Below are 12,093 nucleotides of genomic sequence, written 5' to 3' on the forward strand. Positions count from 1 at the left end.
AAAGCAAAGCATGATGTTTTTAAAATGAAACCTCTACTTCCATAAACTTTCAGAATGGCCTCCACCAGAAAGATCTATGACAGTAGAAAGGACATCATTTATTGAAGAACGGCAAATAAATTGAGGTTTCTTGGAACCTGAAGCTTTCCTCTTCAATAAACTCCCAAGTACTTGTTATCTGAACCACTTTTAAGAGAAATCTTGCCTAGCTGTGTGATGCATGTCTCTGCTTTTTGCAGTGAAGGAACATTAAGCATATATCTCTTAAGAGCTTCTGGCCATCAACTTTCCCCAAAGAAAAAAGCAGAAGGTAAATGGGTGAGGAGGACTGAACAGGAAAACAAACACTTGGTCTTTTCTGCAAATCTAGTGATCTATGTGTACTGAATAAAAAGTAGGAAAATAGAAAGTAGGGTCTGGTATTGCTCAGGCAGGAGGTTGAATGGGTGATTCAAAACTTTCCTGGTTATTGCTCTTCTTGCCTCTGTAGAGAATGTTGTAGCATTGGTTTAATCAGGTGACTTGAATTGTCTGAGTAACTCACCAGGCACCGGGTAACACACTTAACAGGGATAATTTAACTTACTGCTTTCAGCATCTCCATGAGACAGACACAAAGAAGAGTACTACTTTGAGACAAAGAGATAATAGATCAAATGTGCAAGAGTACCCTAAGGAAGTGTAGTAGCTCATCTAACCCTGCTCACTTTGCCACTGTGCTGGAGTACTGAGCTCTCACAGTGAATGGGAATGAGAATATGTGAAAGAAGAAACACATGGGTATACAATAACACAAGGAAATGGCTCCAGAGTAGAGGCACCTTCAATTGAACAAGGAAACATGCCATGCCTAGATGAGTGTGAGAACATCCAGTCAGAAGTGATGATGAAGGCCAGGAAACTCTAAACTCAACACAGTCTGTCTCATCTTGATAGGACAGCATCATAGCAGAATGGGGAAAGTATATACCTATATACTTTACATGTATATATCAATTATAACAAATAACATTGATATCAGACCTTTTAATAGCAAACTAAGAGCAAGCAGTTTCTAAGTCCAAGTAGTAGATGTCAAAATCATTTTTTTAACATCTGATCTTCTGGGTCTTCATTAACTTCCCCAGGGAAATGCTATTTTCATGTGTGAGCAATAATTTTAAAAGGTGGCTCCTAAAAATGGTGAAGCTTTAGATGGACTGTGGTGATTAAAATCCTATCAATGGCATAGGAACAAGATTCTTTCCTTGTTTAGATGGGATTGTGCACAGTTAGACGAATTTTTAAATGCATAGCAATTGGCTCTGCTCATTAATAGAAAATCCCCTATCCCTAGCTACAGTAACCTGAATTGGCTATTTCCAGACAGATGGAGAGTGCCTCAACTCGAGGCCATGCTCCTGCTCTGTCACATACTAGAATTCTCTCAGCCTTCCTCAGTATCCAAGCTGATTAGACAGCTTTCTATCACCACACTCACTACCTGAGAGAATCACTTATAGAAAGAAAGACCACTTGCTTCATCTGGCTTTATTTTAGAGGTTCAAACCAGGACTAGCCCTGTTGCTTTAGGTTCTACTTCAGGACAAGTCAGTACATCACAGCAGAGGTGTACAATTGAGCAATACTTTCTCCTTCTTGGCCAGGAACTGAAAGAAGAGTCTTCCTACCTACTCAGAACACCCCCTCAATGACCTAAATACCTTCCTATAGAACCTCTTAGAGCAATGGTTCTCAACATGTGGATGATGACTCCTTTGGAAGTTTCATATCAGATATTACCTGCATATCAAATATTTACATTATGATTCATAACTAGCAAAATTACAGTTATAATGTAGCAACAAAGGAATTTGTGATGGGGATTACCACAACATGAGGAGCTATATTGAAAGGTCACAGCATTAAAATTATCAAGACCTACTGTCTTAGAAATTCTATTACCTTTCATATCACTAAGAGCTATGAAAGATGCTGTTAGCATATGGATTTGGAGAAATGTTAAATTAAACACAGAAAATTCTAATGCCTATCCTTATGATTTACCATTGGTGTATGTCAGCACAGCTACAGTAAATATAAACCTATACATAGGACTTCAAAGCAACTCTTGAGAAGAAATATTCTTCTACAGGGAAAAGCACAGCAATTAATTAACCAATAACAAAAGTTCAGCCCTGAAAATATACATATGAGTAATATTATACAGACTGATCAAGTTATATTTAAAAATACATATGTATACACATATATGTTCAATAATAATTAATGAAAAAAGGACCATAGATTTGAAAGAGAGCAGGGAGGATATATAGGAGGCTTTGGAAGGAGGAAAGAGAAAGCAGAAATGTTGTAATTTTATCATAAACTCAAAATTAAATCAAAAAACTAAAAAACTAAATAAATGTTAAAAAACGTGTACATATGTTTGGATAAAAGGTGAATGCTAATATACCAATATTCATTTAATGTCAACATATTATGTAAATCTACCAAAAGAAAAATGTCTTATTTTTGTAAAATGACACCAGTACCTTATAATATATTGGGGAATATTCACTTAAGGCAGCACAGTCTATTACACCATAGAGTCAGTGATCAGTGTCTCAAGTCCTGAAGTTCCTGGTGAAGTTCTAAAAGCTGAAATAATTTCCATCCCATGTTTAAGGCATCAACACAACTGTGGGTATTCCAACTACTCACCAATAAAAGAATATCAGGTTTTCCCACCAGGGCCAGGGCTGTGGAGAGCTTCCGCCTGGTGCCCCCACTGTAAGTGGCCACAAGTTTGTCCACATGAGACCCAAGATGCAGGCGCCTCACCAGATCTGCAGCAACCTGGAAGAGAGAAGCTTGTCCATGAACCTTTCTCCATGATGCCTACATGAGTTAGGTTGCCCTCTGACTTCTGCTTCCTCCCACCATGCCTGTATTAATTCTTCTCACCCAAACAGAGGACTAGAGGTCTTCCTCATCCTATTTCACTTTATAGAAAGGGAGCAATGGAGAAAGAACCAAGAGAAGAGGGTCACATGCCAGCAGACACTTAGGATAGTCAAACACAGGAATGGAAATCTCAGTACTCTGAATCAATGCAAAGTCTAGATCAATATCCACATTCAGGTGAATAGAATAAAGGGCACCCAAAGGAAGGCTGAGAAGGAGCTAGACAGAAAAGAAACAAAATGAGGTACCAAAACCTCAAGGGAAATGGCACTGGAGAGAACTGTATAAACACACCTAAGAGACATCCCTTTTATGATGGTAGGCTATTGATACCATCTACATATTCAGAATTCAGTATACACAGTATTCAGGTTGGAGAAAGGTGGGACCAGCTCTTCCCAGCTGTTGGTAACTATCTGATCACTTCATAAGGATGAGACTTCCTTGACCAGAATGTATACACATCCTTGGCCACTAGGGTTAGCAGTGAAGCCCTCACCCTCAGGCTCACAGCCGCTCTTCTCTCCGCCATCCCAATCTGTATCATAACACACACCTTGACAACCCACTTACCCTTAAATTTTAATGTAAATCTTAGTTCTCCCTGATACACATCAGCTAAGACTCTAAGACTATACTTAGGTTGTTATTCCCCAGGATAATTTGCCCTAGAACCATTTCTTATCTATTTCAAGATCTCTCTCTTATATGGGACCCAAGTTAGGCATTTTCTTTGATTGTTTGTTTCCTACTCTCTGTGCAATATTAATGTAATTCTTGGGTAGATAAAAATCTATATTAATTGAGGTATTAATGCAGATATAAATACAAGTCTGTTTTTCAGATATGATCGCATAACCAAACTAGTGAAAAACATATATAAGTTCAAGCTTAGAAGGACAAATTCGATATGATCGTGACAGTTGATAACTGTGTATTTTTTGCATACTTTATTTTTTATTAGATATTTTCTTTATTTACATTTCAAATTTTCTCCCCTTTCCCTGTTTCCCCTCTGAAAACCCACCTATCCCATTCCCTCTACCCCTGCTCACTAACCCACCCACTCCCACTCCCGTGTCCTGGGATTCCCCTACACTGAGGCATCAAGCCTTCACAAGACCAAGGGCCTCTCCTCTCACTTATGTCCCACAAGGCCATCCTCTGCTGCATATGTGGCTGGAGCCATGAGTCCCTCCTTGTGTAGGCTTTGGTTGGTGGTTTAATCCCTGGAAGCTCTGGGGGTACTGGTTGGTTCATATTGTTGTTCATCCTAAGGGGCTGCAAATTCTTTAGCTCCTTGGGTCCTTTCTCTAGCTCCTTCATTGGGGACCCTGTGCTCAGTCCAATGGATGGCTGGGTGCTAACAACTTCTGTATTTGTTAGGCATTGGCCGAGCCTCTCAGGAGACAGCTATATCAGGCTCCTGTCAGTAAGCACTTGTGGGCATCCACAATAGTGTCTGAGTTTGGTAACTCTATATAGGATGGATCCCCTAGTGGGACGGTCATTGGGTGGCCTTTCCTTCAGTTTCTGCTCCAAACTTTGTCTCCGCATCTTCTCCCACGGGTATTTTGGTCCCCCTTCTAAGAAGGACTGTGATCTTCCTTCTTCTTGAGCTTCATGTGGTCTGTGAATTATATCTTGGATAATTGTGTATTTTAAGGCACTAAATAAAACAGTGTTAGGCTAGTGTACATACTTTTGGTTTATGAACATATAATACTTAGGGCTAGAATATGATGAGTATGATATGTTACAAACTTCAAAACATCTTGGATCATAACATCTTTAACCTAAATTATGCAGTCTGTATTCTGTGGCTTCCAGGTAATTTAGCAATTGAGCTAGAAAACACAAGTACTGTCCATGGTGAAACAGTGTGAGTGGAGGAAAACAAAGGCACAGAGAAACTAAAACTTGAGTAGAAAAAGCCATCTCAAGGTTAATCTTTTGTTCTCAATGAAAACATTCAAGCCCTTTTCTCCAGACTGCCTCACAGGAAACATCCCTTTTTTCCTGTATTCATTCAGCCCAATTATGCCAATTAAAATAAATTGAATAAAAGCCTTTCTGAGCAAATAAAAACTTCAAAATATTTTATCCAGGATTAGCAGACAAAAGTGTACAACTAATTGGGGTGCTGCAGCAAAGACTCCAAGACAGAAAGGCTCTGCTGCAGGGATTAGAAAGAAGCCATGGTGTCCTCGGAATCACAAAGCAGAAGCGGAAGCAATGTCCCTGGTGATGTTCATATGCAAGATGGAGGAGGAAGTAGGCTCCCTAGGAGAGGCAGCCTTTGCTTCAGTGAGCAGCACTGTGGTTGCACAGATATTTCATGCCTTTGAAAAATACAAACACAAAGAGCTGTAAGACTCGCAAAAACAAACAGAAATAGGAAAAGTGAAAATTCGGGTTATCTCTTCAGAGTTATGAAAATGTTCAAAACATATGAGTTGTGAATGTTTATTGCGATAAAATGCATTTTATTCAGAAGAGGAATGAAAGGAAGCTAATAAAGGGGAGAAACAAAGCAAAATAATGATGGAAAGCCATGGCTTTATGGCAATGTGCCTCAGAGTAAATACATTCTTAATAAATTTGCCAAATGCTGTAGGTTATTTTTATGAAACCAGAAAATGGTTGTCATATTTTCCTAATTTCACAAAAGGTTAAATAGCGCAGACTACAAATCCCAGAGCAGTTAATCATGGGGACGATCCCAGAATGTGCAGGAACAAATGTCTGATCTAATGCTCTGTGAATGTCACTTTCAGAAAATAACTGGAAATGATCTAATGAGAAACATCTTGTCACCATCTTTTCTGCAATTGGCACCCCTATTGAAATAACGGCAAATCTAATGTCCTAGAGATTGAGACTGGCAAATGCTACATAGACCCTAAAACATCATAAGCCACAAAATGTCACAGTTACTGTCCCACAATCACAAAATGTTGTAAGTTACAAGATCTTGTGCATCGTTTTTTTGTTTTTGTTTTTGTTATCTCTGAAAGCTCTAGAAATTGTGCTGCATTTAGAACTGAAGACCGGAACGTGTTATTTCCATTGCTCAGGCTGCAACACATTCAACACACATTAGAACTTTGGGGAATATCCAGTAGATGAAAAGATTATTCAGAAAAGCATGCACACTCATCAGATTCCTGAGCCAAAGACTGCCCATATGCAGGTGTGATGCCCATATAAAAACTGTTCTGTGAAACTCAGAATGAAAATGAGACACTGAACAGGGAAAAGGAGCCAAGGAGTTCCAAGGAGAAGGCCATCCTGTGACCACCGCTTTGCCAGGGATCTCCTAGTCAATTCTCTATTACTCAAAACTTAGCTCTTTTTAAAGACCCCTGGCAAATGGGAAAAAGAAATTTAAGATGCAAGTCATGTCTACAGAGAAGATGCTGAAAGCAACACTCAGGAACATTCCTAGAGTAATGAGTAGGTATTTACAAATATAGGACCTGGAAAAGGCCTTCTTCTATCCCAGAGAAAAATCAAAATGCAGATTTCACCGGGTTTCATCCCAATTAGAAGTTTTGTTTGGATATATTAGCTCAGGAAATATCAGAAACTTTTCTTACATACATTCTCTGGCATCCCTGCTTATAACTACATTCCTGAGCCATTTGGTGATGATGTGATACTAAATGTTTCACCAAACTGGTCAGCTAACTATGAGCTTAAAATGTACTCTCTGCACAAAACTGCACAGTGTGAACAACAAACTGGAAATCACCACTTCAACATGCAGAACCTAGATTCAAGTCACATGAAGGGATAGCCTTTTCTTGTCTGAGTAAACATTTGCAAGTGTAAAGGACAAGGTTGAGCTAGAAGAGATCAGCAAACTTGAAATTGGTGGATCCAGTCCCCCAGAGTACAGGAAGAACCCAGTACAAACAAGGCTTCAGCTGAAGAACAAAAAGAGTTAGAGCTGTGAGGGTGAGGCAGAAAGGGCTTTTCAGCAAGCACAGGAGATCTCCTTGAATCATAGGACACAGGTGGCTGTCTATCCTTCCATGGACAAGATAGAAGGCTGTAAAAGAGAACCAGTTTAAGCATCAGATTTAAAAGGAGGGGAAAGTCCCTCTTTTGTCTCCAAGGCTCCAGGATTGAATGGGGCACAGTGAAAAGTAAGAACAGTACCAGGCTACAATAGCCGTATAGTCTCCCCATACAGTTTCTGCTTCCTTGACCATACACACCAGAAACTCCAGAAATAATCCCGAGATATCAATGGTGGAAGATATTTTGTCTTAGTCTAATAGCAATCATCATATCAGGATGGTGCCAATCAAAGCCTGTGCTATAGATACCTGGTACCTGACCACTCTGGGTTTCATGTTCCCCAATTGTAAAATCAGGCACACACCTCTTAACTGCTTTGTTCGTGATTTGAGACAGACAGACAGGAAGACAGTCATGTCTGAAGGACAGGATACACTCTGAAAAGTAAATCTTCAGGCATTCCATCACACTGACAGCCTTGAAGAACTCTTCCAATCTTGGTGTAAATGTCAGTCACAGAATATGGATGTAACCTCTCAATACAATCAAGAGGTATGGTAAATACAAGGTTCATGAAGCTATTCCCAGGATATATGGTCTTACCATAGCTCATTTTTTTTTATTAGTAGAAGTAAATCTACACAGCAAAAAAAACAAACAAACAAACAAAAAAAAACACATTGCAGTATCCAATCCTTGATACAGCTGATGGCAGAGGCTTGTTACAACCACCACTATTATACAAGTGATATGCTGGTGATGCATTTGTTAAGGTGGGTGTGATGTCATCAAGCTATTGGGGTTTTTCATGACAATTTTGTATCCCCACTATTAAGGGATCCATGGTAGATGAAACATTAAGATGTTATTGATGACTACATTAACTAGGTCATCACTTTATGTTATTTAACACTAATAACCATAATAAGCAACTCAGAGTCCTATGCTTATTCTATATTTCAAATGCTCACACAATTTACAGTAGTGAGAAATTGGCACTATGTCCTTTAGAAATACATATAAGATGTGCTGATCTAATAGAAACCACTGTATGAGCAAGTAGCAATACCATCTGCATAATCCATTGAGGGAAATAAAGCTAGTCCCTAATTGCTGAGCATTAAAGTAACTTCTCAGTGGAGGAGTTCCAAACACAGACTGAAGGACAGTGGGCTATCAGAAGGCAATTGCCTGGGTGTCAGAGAGCACCGAGTCTCATTAAGGGAGACTTTTCAGAGGTGCATCCATCCAGACAAAAGAAGCCAGCTTATAGCCACTTGCCAAGAATCTACCTCTTCAATCAAAAACTAACAAGAGGGAGCTGACAGAGAAAATGCCTATTAAAGAGTGAGCCAACAATTAGTGTTGGATGTGAAGAGCTGTTTGAGTATGCTTGGTGGTCTCCTGCAGGGTGGTCAGTTAGCTGTGTTTATTAAGGTGAGTGGTTGGTCAAGGGTCCTGAGTCTGAACAAAGAAGGGAAGAGCTTCTACTCTTGTTTTGAAGTTATAGTGTAGAAATAAAAACAAACAAACAAACAAAACCCAAAGACTACAGTATTACAAAAACATCACAGAGAATACATTGTCATAAACCAGTGAGGGCAGAGGTTAGCCTACAGTGAATCATAAGATGTTCCAACTCCTACAGACTCTGATTGAGGATAACACCAATAAGTTCTGCCTCCGTTTTCCTTACTCTCTTGTAGAGCCAGAAATCTAGCAAGCACTTCACATACTACAAAGGGGCATTCAAAGGGTAAAATGTACCTTCAGTATTTTCTATTTTGATACATTTCTATAAGAAATGTCCTTTAAACTGTCTGTAAAGGTTGTGAGCTCTGATTGCTCCACAGCTTCCATCAAGGGAAGGAGCAAGTCCCCACTGCCCCATTTCACCTGCTCTCTATCATTCTCAGACAACATATAGGGAGGCCTCAAAGTTTTCACAGTTTTCACTGTCCTTCATTCTCCTGAAGCCACCCAGAAAACACTTTTGGAGGGAATATTTCTTCCTGCTCCCAAAGGAAACATCTTCTCCAATAACTCCCAAGTTTCAAAACACTCTATGTCCAATTTTACAGTTTCTCTTCCTGACCATCATCATTAGGCCAGAAAGCACATGTTAATAGGAAAAAGAGAAAAGCTTAGAGATACAAAGTAAGAGAGGGTATTATTTTTTACTTAGCTTCTTACACAGGATGCCTCTACTGACATTTTTAAATATATAATACCAATATAAATTTTAATCTTGGAAAATGATTTCGCCTTAAACTCATGTGGTGGTATGATTTCTTATCCTGGGGTGAGAGAATAGCCTTGGAGCCATAGCTGGTGGACCAGCATTTCTCAGTGGATCTTTTTCCTCCAAAAAACCCCAAGACTTCTTACCTCTGGGATATACTGCTTTGGAATTCCACGGAGTTTACAGTAGTATTGAAGATGTTCCCAGCCAGTCAGGAGCTCATCCAGGGCATCCTGCTGTGGACAGTAGCCAATAAGAATGCCTGCTTTGCCAGCAGAAGCCAGATCCACCATATCTCTGCATACACAAATAGAACAAGCTGACAAAAGTCTTCATGAATACATTTTCAATCTATTCCTTAAATCTGACATCAATTGCACCATTCTTATAGCTAACATATTTTGCACAAATACTTTCACCTAAAGACAAATGAAAGGTATCAGAAAAATGCCATGACAGAATACATATCTTTGCACATGAACTATTAAGTTAAAGAGAACTGCAAACCATCACTGTGAGAAAGCTGATCTCACCATAGCTTCAAGATAATGAGCTTATAAACATCCCCCTTTGTAAAGGACTTGACTACTTAAAAAGACATCTCTGCATATGCTACCTACAGGAAATACTCTAATCACCTAGAAACACAAGGAGGTAAGATTCACTTACTAGATACCTTCTCTCCTTTTCAAATCTTCCTTCCCCACCAAAAGCTCCAAAGCCCTTTCCTTTAGCTAAAACTTATGTATAAGCCTCATTCTTCTAACCTACCAGTTGACCCTCCTTTGCTCTTCCCCTTGCCTCTGTCTTTATTTTCTCCACATCTCTGTCTCTGTTTCTGTCTGTCTGTCTGTCTGTCTGTCTCTCTCTCTCTCTCTCTCTCTCTCTCTCTCTCTCTATATATATATATATATATATATATATATATATGTATATATACATATATATATATATATATTTCTCATTTTTCTTTGTGAACCACTTGTTTACATATATGTGCAATGAATATGCCTTTTCGACTTTATTTTCCGGGGTCTAGCAGGGAGCCTAAGATAGTAGGATGCAAAACGTTTCTTCTCCCTCCCAGTAGCAACCCCATGAGTCCAGAACACTCATGGGTTGGAGTGTGTATGTGTGTGTGTATGTGTATGTGTGAACATATATGTGTCAAACAGTGAGTTTCATATTTAACACATAATATGTGTGTAACAAATGACTATCATAGCAATCTTCCCACAAAGAAACTATTGTAAATAATGGACAAATCCTTAAAATTTCACTTGAAGATTTTATACTTCAATTTAACTATAACAATTGTACACAAACTTGTATTGAAAATATAAAATGTAGAAAAAAAGAGTTAATTGACACCAATTGCAAAGGTCATAATAAATTTTCATATCTTTGGTCCTCCTTGTCACAGTGTTCCCATTGGAAGCAGTAGGCACCAGCTTGACAAACTTCCTGTGATTGACCCAACAACCAAGTCCAGCATTTATGAGAGGTCATACTTTGTTCTGTAGTTTTATTTTACAGTGTATCAAATCAGGTGTCCACCATTTATATTACGATCATAAAGACTAATTTCACCCATTGAAACTTAATGAACCACCTTCTATTCTCCCTGCCAAGCCTCAGGGGCACTGGTGTTCTTGCATTCTATGGCTTTACCTATGTTAGAATGTCCTAGGGTTGAAGGGTTCTTGGAGCAAACATGGCATAGCTTCTTTCATTTAATGGTATGCACCTAAGCTTACTTCATGCTCTCCTAGATATATTTGAAACCTGAAATTAATACATTGAAAACTCATCTTCCAAGTAATGGTATTAAGGGGTGGCACTTTTGACAGGACAATTACATCATAAACATGGGGATCTCAAAAAATGGGTGATAGTGATGTTTAAAAAGAATTGATCTGACTGACTTAAGAGTAATGAAAAAAGAGGCCATGAATTCCAAAAAGAGCAATGAGGGGGTATTTGGGAGGGTTAGAAGGGCAAAAGGTTGTAAATACACCCAGAGGAAGCTCCACTCCCAGGCGTTCTAACACGCTCAGGATCCGAGGTGTGGAGGACCCAACATCTGTCCCAATACCAGGAATAACTGGGACCAGCAGGACCCAGGCACACAGGAACTCTGCCAGCCCAGTGGCTCAGGTTCCTTCCAGGCTGTCTGGGCTGGTGCCCTGAACAGACCTTGGGCACAAACTCTGCAGTCATTTGCAAAATACCCAGAGGAAGCTGTACTCCCAGGTGCTTTAACAAGCCCAGGATCATAGGATCTCAGAATCACAGGATCACAGAGAGAGCTTGACTCTGAGGAGTTCTGACACAACCAGGATCGCAGGAAGGACAGACTCCAGTCAGATTTATCAAGGACAGGTAGCACTAGAGTGATATTCAGATATCAGTGATAATCATAAGAAAATAAACAATACAAACCAAGGATACTTGGCATCATCAGAACCCAATTCTCCTACCATAGCAAGTCCTAGACACACCATCAAACTGGAAAAGCAAGATTCAGATATAAAATCACTTCTCATCATGATGATACAGGACTTTAAGAAAGACATAAATAGCATCCTCAAAGAAATATAGGAGAACACAGGTAAACAGCTAGAAGCCCTTCAAGAGGAAACACAAAAATCCCTTAAAGAACTACGGGAAAACACAATCAAACAGGTGAAGGAAATGAGCAAAACCATCGAGAATCGAAAAATAGAAATAGAAACAATAAAGAATTCAGAAAGAGAGACAGCCCTGGAGATAGAAAACCTACAAAAGAAATCAGGAGTTGTAGATGCAAGCATCACCAACAAGAGATAGAAGAGAGAATCTCAGGGGCAGAAGACACCATAGAAAACATTGACACAACA

General features: G+C 39.3%; 1 protein-coding gene across 1 annotated transcript in view; it reads right to left on the bottom strand.

The window, feature by feature from the left end:
- The window catches only part of Abca13 (ATP binding cassette subfamily A member 13), a 437,491-nt gene that overhangs the window by 50,753 nt on the left and 374,645 nt on the right, over positions 1–12,093 (bottom strand). The window contains exons 56-57 of the mRNA XM_031342061.1: positions 9,361–9,511; positions 2,704–2,838 (exon numbers count right to left, since the gene is read on the bottom strand). Of these exons, the coding sequence (XP_031197921.1) occupies positions 2,704–2,838; positions 9,361–9,511 (286 nt within the window). The remainder of the gene's footprint in view (positions 1–2,703; positions 2,839–9,360; positions 9,512–12,093) is intronic.

The sequence above is a fragment of the Mastomys coucha genome, unplaced genomic scaffold (assembly GCF_008632895.1).
Source record: "Mastomys coucha isolate ucsf_1 unplaced genomic scaffold, UCSF_Mcou_1 pScaffold22, whole genome shotgun sequence".
Lineage (NCBI taxonomy): Eukaryota > Metazoa > Chordata > Mammalia > Rodentia > Muridae > Mastomys > Mastomys coucha.